The 11,176-nt window shown below is 43.2% G+C and overlaps 2 protein-coding genes across 4 annotated transcripts in view; both read right to left on the minus strand.

The window, feature by feature from the left end:
• The window catches only part of LOC138637299 (regulator of G-protein signaling 12-like), a 36,371-nt gene extending 32,530 nt beyond the window's left edge, over positions 1-3,841 (minus strand). The window contains exons 1-2 of one of the 2 annotated variants that reach the window (XM_069725851.1): positions 1,982-3,841; positions 104-196 (exon numbers count right to left, since the gene is read on the minus strand). In XM_069725851.1, coding sequence (XP_069581952.1) covers positions 104-196; positions 1,982-3,775 — 1,887 coding nt within the window. In that variant the 5' untranslated portion in view covers positions 3,776-3,841. The remainder of the gene's footprint in view (positions 1-103; positions 197-1,981) is intronic. The other variant, XM_069725853.1, reaches the window with a different exon arrangement.
• Positions 3,842-6,632: 2,791 nt separating this feature from the next.
• On the minus strand, positions 6,633-10,466 carry msantd1 (Myb/SANT-like DNA-binding domain containing 1). 2 transcript variants are annotated; one of them, XM_069725858.1, is made up of 4 exons: positions 10,389-10,466; positions 8,792-9,079; positions 8,392-8,685; positions 6,633-7,312 (listed from the first exon to the last, which is right to left on the minus strand). In XM_069725858.1, exons 2-4 carry the CDS (start codon positions 9,043-9,045, stop codon positions 7,021-7,023), a joined length of 840 nt encoding a protein of 279 aa, XP_069581959.1. In that variant the 5' UTR covers positions 9,046-9,079; positions 10,389-10,466; the 3' UTR covers positions 6,633-7,020. The 2 variants fall into 2 exon arrangements, with proteins under 2 accessions (XP_069581959.1, XP_069581958.1); XM_069725857.1 differs by lacking the exon at positions 10,389-10,466 and having other exon boundaries at positions 8,792-9,372.
• Positions 10,467-11,176: the final 710 nt, after the last annotated feature.

Genomic DNA, 11,176 nt, shown 5'->3' on the forward strand with positions numbered 1-11,176 from the left:
GAAAGACAATAGAAATGTATAATATGCATGTGTGTTTTTATACTTTGTACAAAATCTCCAATGCCAGGAAATGCTCTCATAAGTAAAGGAACTTGGCGCCTACCTCGAGGTCGTCCAGTGACCGTGCCAGGCTGAGACGTTTGGCAGAACGACGTTTGGAGGCGCGGGCAGCACCTATACCCCAAAACCTGGAAACCTATTCGACAAAAAGAGGAGACAGATATTACTACCGGCTTTATGAACCTCTGACTGTACTGTTTGTCATCCTGCAACTCTGTTCCAACCAGTTTGATTGAAATCAACTTTATTATTATTACCAAGAAATAAGAGACATAAACACATGAAACTAGTCATGTGTGCAGTTTTTTGTTTGGAGAGTTACAGATGATAGAATTGCTCATGGACTCGTCAGAGGAAATGTAACAGTACAATCAGAGTGAGAGGCGACTATGAAGTGAGCCAGTTGAAACAGATGCTCTGCAAATCTTACATTTTCCACTAGATTGGACAGATTTCAATGCTAAAGCTTCTACATTCCCATATAATGCGAGGTAATTCCACAGTCAAAGATCAAACATACCACTGTAGCTTTCTAATACTGTATATAAAAGAGCCACCCCCTATTCATATGATGAGAGGTTGTGACATGATGTCTAAACGAGAGTTTAAGAATTGCAGATAATCACCACTGCTTGACACGGGCTCTCCCTGTAATTTGCCCGGCTTCCTGTTCGAGATTCTCTTCTTTCTGCTCTAATGCAAGCTGGAGGACAAAGAAGAGATCCGGCTCTGACTTAGAAACACAGGAAAGTACTTTGCTTCAATAAATAATTTGGGTAACTAAAATAAATGCAAATTCAGATAAATGAAGGTTAAAAAAAAAAAAAAAAAAACGATATCTTCTGTGGCCAAACTTTATCCAATACACACACCGCATGTATCCTTGATTGCCCAGCCATTGACACACACACACACACACACACACACACACACACACACACACACACACACACACACACACACACACACACACACACACACACACCCGCCTACATGCTGACCAGTTGGAGCCCTCTGTCTGTCTTGAGTGAAACACACCGCTTCAGTATCCACATCACTGTTTTCCTGAGAGAGCTTTGTTTCCTGGACCACATGGATACATGGGGACATCTTGTGGGCAAAGAAGAAACCAACACTAACACCAAACCGCATGCATGACAATGACATCATTGACTTCCAGCAGGTGTTTTCTGAGCTCAGTTCACACTCGGCACCAATTGACGGGTGAAATGGTGGTATGGTGTTTCTTTTTAGGTGCCAGCAAAAACAGACTTACTAACACCCCCTCAGTGCCTGGAAACGCAACTCCCTGTGAACATTTAATACTTCCTGTTTCACTGTGTTAAAAAATACAGAAACAGATGCTCTTGCACTTATAATGGAGCTATTTAATGTTACTGAAAGTAGAGAATTTGTCATTTGCACATTGATGAGAAATCTGAACAAACTAATTTACCAATAATTCCCCCCAAAAAAGAAAAGATTAGTAGCTAGTAGTATTGTAAAATATATTTACACACATTCAGACTACACGATGTCAGGCTGAAAAGTGAAAATATGTTTGACTGATGAATTTCTGACAATTAATTTAGACCAGGGTTTCCTAACTTGCGTGTCAAGACCGCTACAAGGGCCGTAGGGTAATTAACAGGACTTTCCTCAAATATTTACCTTTTTCTTTAATTAATTATTGAGAACTTTTGATCTTTACAGACTCCTAAAAGTAAAATGAAATCACTCTTTGTTGCAAGTTAAATAAGCACAAATGTTTAGAAGTGCTATTTTAAATCACGGTTCACTGACCGACCCGACAAATCTGATCACCATTTTCAAAAGCTGACTAAAAAAGTGCCTTAAATGATTTATTTTTAAATGTTGCCGACTCCAGCTTTGAAAAATAAAAAAAATGCGTCTCACTTACATTTTTGTTTCCGCCGTCCTTCCGCTGTTTCTGTCTCTGCTCAACAAATCTTCTGGTCCATTCCTCCCTGGGAGGCAGCATCATGACCTCTGCTGACTGGTACCTGTCACAGGGTATCTGGCTCATTGGAGGGGGCAGGTTGTTTGTGCTGGCACTGAGGCTGACGTTGGAGGACCAGTTGTTGTTGGACGTCTCTTGAGGTTCAGGATCACTACTCATGGCTTTGGGCCACTTTGGCTTTGAGAACCACCTTTGGCTTCCTCGCAGAGGATCTCCGAAGTTCGTTTTTTTACCCAAAGCCAGAGGAGGTGGTGGGGGCTTAAACTGGAACTCCAGCCTGGGTGGGGGACCTCCATAAAAGCTGGTTAGAGAATCTGGGCCAGGTAGTGACTCTGAAAGGGAATGTGTGCTCGCACTGTTCTCTGGATCAAGTTTTTGGCCATTCTTGGAGAGGTTTATTGGGGTGAGGTCGTCAGCCGGAGGATAATCCCACGGACAGCTGGGGAGGTGGGCCCCGGGATGGTTTTGGGTCGTGAGGGGGAAATCCCTGTCCGCTCTCTCTTCAGGGGGAGAAGCATTTCCAATACCACTGTCCCCATTGCTGCTGGCGCTGCCTTGCTTGCCAGTGCCGTCATCCTCTTTGGGTTGCTGCTGAGCCTCTGTGTCCAGTTTGACTCTAAGCTTTTCCACGGCCTCCCCCAAGTCACTGTACAGGACTGTTACAAAGTGAAGGACATCTGGGGGAGTCTGAGGGAATTCCAGGCAGCCCAAGGCATCTGGATCTGAAGTGCAGTCAAAGCCAAAGCGACCAGCAATCCCTATGTGGTCACCGTGGTTTCCCAGATCCGGGTCAATGAAAAAAACATGGCAGGACGCCCGCAGAGGACCGTCCTCTGGTACACGGCCATTGATAATGTGTGCTGTAGTGACCAGGCAAAGAAAACGTGGGTCCTCAGCACACACAGCCCCTAAGACGAGGTTCTCCGCGGGGAAGGCTGCCAAAACAGCTCCCGCATCGTCACATAGTCGAATGCAATCAAACATAATCTTCATCATCACCAGAGTATGGGTACTCTGCTCGGTGCCTAACTGTCGTATCCTCTCCCGAATGGCTTTTAAACAGTGGTCCTCTGATTCACGAGTGTTCAAAATCAGCTCCGTGGAGCTCAGGTAGCCAACCACCAAGGTCATGTTTAACATACCCCAGTCTGGGTTAGCTTCTTCGGTGTCTGTAAAAACAGAGTCTGTGTCCCCCACTGTGGAAGTTTCCTCCCGCGGCTGCTCGGCTGAAACACTCCACTGTTGTGACCACCGCGACATATCGGGCTCCGAAACCGGCCTCTGTTTGGTGGCGACAGCACGACCAGAATTAAAGGAGGAATTGCTTGAATCGTGCGAAATAGTGCGAAGAACACCGGCCTTTTGGAAAATACCACTTTTTTGGCCAAAGCCAAATTTTGCATCATTAAGGATGGGGTTGACCATTAGCCGAGCTTCAGTGTGCACCACCAAACGCAAGGGTTCTTCGCAGCTGCCAATCAGCTGCACCACGGTCTCGTGCAAAGCGGTGGACACGTCAGTTCCATTGACGGCCATGATGCGATCTCCTTGTCTGAGCCCGACCAAGTCGGCGGGGCTCCTTTCCAGGATGCCACTCAAAAGACACGGCCTCTGCCCTGTAATTGTGAAGCCATATCCTGCCCGGCTACGGATGACCTCCACACCCCTCAGCTCACCGATTACATTTAAATCCAGACGCCTCCTCGCGCCCTCGGGCTGTCCCTGTATCCTCATCTTTGTTGAAGCGTGCTGCGAGATTCGGCGTGCGGGAACTGAGACACTTGCAGGTTGCCAACACTATTGCGTTGTTGTCATCCTACACAAAAAGACAAAAGGCGGAGAAAAAGCAAGCAATTTTGTGACGTAGTTTGACTGGAATAATTATCACGAGTAAATTTCGATTTAATTAAGATTTGAAATATTATTCTAGAAATATAACAACACTTATTTCCACTGGGGCTGTAACGATTATTTTCATTATTCTGTGAATCATTTTCTGAATTAAACGATGAGCTGTTTGATCCCCAAAATGTCAGACGATGGTGAAAAACATCTCCCGGTGTTTCAAAAACCCCAAGATGTGCCCTAAAATGTTTTGTTTTGTCCCAACAAACAGTCCCCCACTAAAAGATATTCAGTTTATTATTATGGAGGACAAAAGGAAGCAGAAAATTAATCACATTTAAAAAGATACAATCAGAGAATTTTTGCATTTTCTTATTAAAAGGGTAATTAAATTTACCTCGATTAACTAAATGATTTATCAACTCGTTGATGCAGCTCTATTTGTCACTATCAAACAATCTGCCAAATTGCTTGTCAATCCACAACAGCTCAGACCTCAAAGATATTTAGTTAATAACCATCTCAGACAAAATTTAAAAAAAAAAAAAAAGAATATTCACTATAATCAACCATCAAAAGTGCTGCAGATATATTTTGCAGAAACTAGTCAATTAAATCATCTAATTCTTGCAGCGCTACATTACACAGTGAATTAATAGCAGCTATTCTTACTCTAAAGACCCTTTATTATAAAGGAATTACAAAATACTAAAACAACAAAAAAATAAGCATTTAAAACAAACAAAAAAATAAGAGAGGAGGGTGTTTTTCTGTAATATTACTGCCATCAATCTTATTTGAGCAATTATCTGGCATAGATGTGACAGAGACAGCTTTTATGTGCAAACACAGCTTGCATATTAGTCCACCCACCCACCCCTCCATCCACCCCTCCCTCCACCCAACAACAGAGTGCCAGCTGGCTCCCTACTCACAAACACTTTTAATGACAACCACACCGCTTGGTTTCGGTCAACCACTGTTTTTAAACAGAAGTTACACATTTCCAACACTTTAAAACACCTGATAAGAACTATTGCTGGTTTATTTAACCGTTATAAACACATTAAACTAAAAAAAAAAAAAAAAAACGCTCGCGTTAAAAGTCCGAAACACGCGACCGTTTGAGAACAAACTTTTAAACATTACCTGTTCCAGCAGGGAAAAGTTCCGCAAAAAAAAAAACAACCGTCCACGCGTTTACATTTTTCACTTTACACTTTTTTAAATTATTCAAAACAACATTTCCCCGCCGTGATTAGGTCGTCCGTATGGCGGAGCCTGCGCGTGCACCGCCTCCCCTCCTCCATTCACACACCGCGGCGATCACAAAGCGTCTTTCACTGTAACCATGACAGCGTAACGTCTCTGGATTCACGTGGCGTCTCCTTCCGACCAATCAGCGGGCCTGTCATGTTCAATATTCAAACGATTGGAGTGACGCCATTGGCTGACACGGACGGCAGTTGGCGGCCTCTAGTTTCCGCTAAAATAAATAAAATGTAAAAAAAAAAAAAAAAAAAACCTGCGTGTTTTTCGCCCAACAACGCCTCTTAAATTTGGAAATGCTGGCGTTGAATTGTTCTGAAAAATATAAATTATAAGTATTACCCATATGATCCTTCTTCCCTTTGCATCTTGCATGTGGTTCTCCTTCCGTCTCTTCCACACTGATGCAACACTTAACAGCGGATGGTGTGTAAACAATAACTCTCTGGTCAAAGGGCTGCAACGGCTGCACGCATTATGACAAATGTGCAGTGCAGTTTACACATTAAAAAAAAAAAAAAAAAAAAAGGGTGGGGGATTACTGATTTGATTAAAAAAAAAAAAAAAAAAGTCACGTGACGGGATTATTGATTGTCTAGGGCTTGACAGGCTGTTGCATTTTCCGTTATTGATGTGAAAGTGGCATCCAGAAGGTCGCATAATGTGCATTAAAAAAAAAAAAGGGGGTTGCTTTCTCATTTTCATTAAAGAGGGACTTCCATTGAGCTGTGAATGATGGAACTAACTTAATCCCTAATTTCTCCAAATCCTCTTAAAATAGGCTGAAAGGCAAAGACCTTAACCTTTTCAGCTCGATCACTCCTTAACCTACTGTGTATTCTGCATTTCAGTAATTGCCCTGCAGAATCACGTATTGGTGCTAAAATGGGTCAAATTAGAATGAAACAGCCGGTCATGTTTGTCTTTATTTCTAAACGTAAAACCATAATGCCACCCAAGATATAGATATTATTGTATTAAAAAAAAAATCTGTAGTTTTGAGGATATAATAAGAAGAACTAGTCAGATTTTAACTTTAATACAGGTACCTGAGCTTCACCTTTATTTCTTTCTCATCTGAAAACCATGTTCTTCCTTTTACTGCAGCTCCTGTGAGAGGCATCTGTCTTTTCCAGTCAGTTTTCTGTGAAGTTACATTAATATAATGGGGAAATTTTTTTTTTTTAAATTTTAAAAAATCAAGGTTAGCAATCATTCTGTCTCATCACCGTGATCCAGAACGGATTGCTTTGCTATTTTGCACAAAAATAGCTCACGTGTGGGCTGTAAAAATGTATTTTCCCTATAAATCTGAAGCACATTGCGTTGACTCTGTTGTCTTTTTGCAGTCAGTTCCTCTCCAATTACCTAAATTCCTGGTCTGTGATGCTGCAAATGGCCGTATTTTTGGTATCAGACCTCCCGAGTGTAATTATCCTGGCACAATTAAAAAAAAAAAAAAAATTATCTGACAAGATCTTGTAAGGCTGTGGTTCCCACAGTGATTTTAATACGGTATATAGCAAATCGTCAAGAAAGTAATACAACTATACTTAAAATGAAATTGCACATTGGGGCCTGACTTAAGATGTAGATCCTAAAGTGTCATAACAGTTACTAGCATGGTCATCTTCCTTTAACGATATTCAGGCACCTTCAGTCATGGTAATCGCATATTTATGTCTGTCTATACCAGCTTTGCACTGATGACAGCTACTTATATCATGAAAAACCTTAAAAATGTTTGATGTTAAAATGGAATCCTAAATAAAATACTTTTTTTTTTCTTCTTCTTCTTCTTCTTCTTCTTCTACAAGGCTGGATGTGAAGCAAGCACGATCTCTCCCGGACGACCCATACCAACTTCACGGTTTCCCCGGATCTTTCACCCCACTCTGACCCCGTGACCCCGACGTGGTGGAGGGGAGCTGGACCATCTTCTCCAGGAGGTTCATCATGCGCTCCTGCAGCTGCAGACACTGGACCTGGAGGAGGTTCTGTTGGTGCAGGGCTCGGCGGACCTCCCTGCACGTCTCCTCCATGGCCCGACTCGACCTCTTCTGTTGCTGCAGCATGGCCTGCAATACTCGCAGCTTCTTCCTCTTCATGGACAGGTTCTTGTTGGCGTGCCTCCTCCTGGATGAAACCGGATGGGAGCTGCAGAACAGACGGGGAACCTTTAAGAACAAGCGCCGTCGGGTAAAATCACCTCCAGGTTCACATGACAGCACCGTAATATTCAGCGACAGCCAATTCTCTTGGTCCATCATAAATTTATAAAAAAATCATAAATTATTAAAAAGTATTTTAAAACTAATTTAAACTGAAACTAAATGTGTTGCCATTGATGTACAAGCTACAAGTCAAAATGAAGAAAATTTGACCTACTTTTATTTGTTTTAAACCATATCTGGGGAAAAAAACTACGCGTAAACGTTGCTTTTACAATAAAACATTTCTAAAACCAAACCACACAGCCAACGCAAGAGAGACAAATCCAGTTACAGCTGGCAATAGCCATTCCTCTTCAAACGTTCTTGTTTTAAATGTACCACTTTTGATTATCTTTTATCCTACTAATTTTGTTTAATAAAAGTAGCTACATCCAGTACTGTAGATAAAAAAATAAAAATAAAAAAAAGATGAATTAGAGCTACTAAAACGATAACTAGCCTAGTTTAGCAGAGCTTTTGATTTGTTTTGGTTAAGTGAGAATAATAAAGATATCCTTGAAGCTCAGCTACTTTTAAATCAAGTTTTTTTTTATAAATGTTAAAGTAGGCTATTATATTTAGCTCAAGATATATATATAAAAAAAAAAAAAAAAAAAAAAAGCTCTATATTTACTGGAGAGTTAAAGTGCTGTCAGTGATTTTTCTATTTTTTTTTTCCTCGTGGACTATTATCTTTCTTAGCCATGAAAGTGTTTCTCTTCTTAAACCAATATTACCGAGCACAGCCTCTTTGACACGCTCCTTGAAAGTATGGGTTTACAAAACCATTTTTTCTTAGGAAATGTTGCAACAGGAAACCCAAGACATGTAAAACCATTATGTAAGAAAATGTGGCTTTGCCTCCCTGAAACAATACAATACAAAGGTCAGTTCATCAATCACACTTGATGATGATGGAAACACACACACACACACACACACACACACACACACACACACACACACACACACACACACACACACACACACACACACACACACACACAACAGGTGTCTTGTTACCTGGAGCCGTGTGTGTTCTCGCTGTCGGAGCTCAAAGAGTCCAGCTCTTGTTTTATCTCCATCTCATCCGAGGAGCCCGTGTACTCCGGCAGGAACCCCATGATGCCCTCCTCCGACTGGGGCACCAGGTTGTCCGTGGACTGGGAGGACGTGGAGGGGCCCGCCGCAGAGGCCTGAAACTCTAACGAGGTAACCCTGCCGTTCTCCAGCGGCTTGGAGAGGATCTTTTCGATGGGCTTGTAGTACGGCCAATCCGGCATCTCGCCCACTTCGCCGACTGAGGATTTCAGTCGCCTGTTAGAGACACACACACACACACACACACACACACACAAAGGATGTTTATAGTCATGCAACAGCTGGAGTTTGAAGTCATAAACTTTAGATGCGGTGCACTTGCCTGTACTGAAAGGACATGTTGGTGATTTTCATCTTGATCTCTTCTTTGAAGCGCTGCTCTCCGGTCAGCTGGAAAAACCTCTGGGACATCTTCTCGTAAACCTTGGCGTTCCTCTTGCTCGTTTTCAGTTCGTTGTGGTGTTCCTCCCACACGTACAGGAGGGCCTTCATTTCGCCGTCCGTCCAGTTCGGGGCCCGCCTGTGCTTCTCACTGTGGCCTGGAATTAGGTAGCTGAAACCGTCCTCTGATGCCATGTTTGAAACGGCTCTCTCTCGGCCCGTGCTGGACCTGTGTTTGCAGAAACAGGATCTTTAAAGGTTCGATTTGAAAGTCTTTTACTGTGAGGGAGGGATTCGTGCAGGGAGGCTTGCTCAGCGTGCACGCGCACGCGCACACACACACACACACACACACAGACAGACACACACACCACCGTCCTGCCTGCGCCCTTCCCCCCTAGCCTAGCTGAAAGAGGACTCAAAATGGGGCCTAAGGCAGGAGAGGAATCCGGTTAAAAGCTTTTAGTGCTGCGTGATGTCACCGTGACATCAAGTTGCCTTGGCAACGGTGTGGGAGGCCCTTCGTTTTCCCTCCCCTCTCCTTTAACCACTCCCATCCTTTCCTCCCTCCCCCCCCCCCCTCAGTTCTCCTCCACAAGCAAGCACAAAAAGCTTTTAGCTGAAAGGCAGCAGTGTGAGTGCACAAGATTGCTGACAGTTTTGAAATATGAGCCTGCAAGGAGGAGGAGGAGGAGGAGGAGGGAAGAGGAGGAGGAGGAGAAGGAGGAGGAGGAGGGGGGAAGAGGCAGCTGAGACCAGGGTATGTGTTTCCGTGGCAACAAGGCAGTGGATTTGGTAGTCAGCCAACACACTGCTGCATTTAAAAGCTTTTAATAATAGACAAGTCGTTTTGAGACAGTGTGTGTGTGTGTGGGGGGGGAGGAGGATGGGGAGGAGGAGGAGGAGAGGAGGAGGAGGGGGGGGGGTTGCTTTATCTGGTACGATGCAGGAAAGAAGCAAACGCTCCCCAGCCTGCAGTTCAGACCGAGCAAAGAAGCGTCTCGCTGCAAAAAAACAACAACCGAGAAGCACTTAAGATGGAAAACGCAGAGAGAGGGAGGCGTCGGACAAAATGGCAACACGTGGCGATCAAGTGCACGCAACCCTGCACTGCAATGCAACATGCTGTTTCCTGTAATCAGCTTTCTTCTCATAGCCGCGGGTAGCAGACAATCGGACCCCTGCAGGAACGGGATACTCCGGCCAGACCCCTTCCTCCCCTGTTTAGGTATCTGCAAGGGGGCGGCTCTCCGGATGCTCAAAACACCTTGATCTACTCTTTTATGTGCATGTTTTTTTTTTTTTCCTCCTGTCTCCTGTCTCTCTCTCTCTCTCTCTCTCTCAGCCTCCCTCTTTGCCCTCACGTTATTTTTTTTCAAGAACATTTATATGCACCAAAATCACACCACGTTTTTGCAGAAATGATTCTTTCCCTGCAGCGTTTTTAATCTCCTGCATATTTACTTGGAGAAGAGCAGTACTAGTAATGCAGTAAAAAAAAAAAAAAAAAAAAAAAAAAACCAGTCGTGTATTCTCACCTCGTCTATATTAGTGCCACTAGTTGCCGTCAGTTCGGATTAACTCGGTTGTGGCCTGATTAGACCCTTAACCCATCTGCTCCTCGGAAACCTGACAGGCGGCCGGAGCATTTTCATACCGCAAATTGGCAGCTTTGCTCAATCCACAACATCTGTCACCGAAGAGGAACCCTGTCGCCATGGAAACGGAGGAGCAAATGAAAGTTCATGTGAAAGGTTTTACTTTGCAGATTTATTTATTTATTTATTTTTTTTTTTTTTACAACAGTTGATGATCTGCTGCCTTGAATGAATTGAGATAAGTCTTGACTGCTCATGTTTAAATAAATACTGCCCACTAACCCCGGTCGACTTCCCCAGGGTGACTGAATCCTCTTGCTGGGGTCCCTTATAATTGTGTTTATTTACCTCATTTTGTCATTCATTAAGGTGGAGATAATCCAGGGCTACTAATCCAGGAACCAGACTAATCTACAGATAAACTGCTCAAGTACTGCTCCTGTCTAGAGGCAGAAATCAGTATTGTGAGTGAGCTGCAAAATCCAGCCATGTGGTTAAAAAAAAAAACGATATGAGGAGTCGTGGCTGGATCTATTTTCCTGGAATCCTTTTAAAAATTCATTCTCACGCACAATAGGAATAAAATTTGTCAAAATTGCAATTACAAGATACATTTAAAAAGATTAACCAACAATGGATTAAGGTGTATTATCATTTTATGCAGTGTGAGCCTGCAGAGCAAACTAAACAACTTAGATAGTAAATTCCAATCACAGCAAAAACAAACA

This window comes from Brachyistius frenatus, unplaced genomic scaffold (assembly GCF_029030835.1).
Source record: "Brachyistius frenatus isolate BFR_SWC_R1_liver_20210118 unplaced genomic scaffold, ASM2903083v1 Contig_454, whole genome shotgun sequence".
In the NCBI taxonomy this organism is placed as follows: domain Eukaryota; kingdom Metazoa; phylum Chordata; class Actinopteri; family Embiotocidae; genus Brachyistius; species Brachyistius frenatus.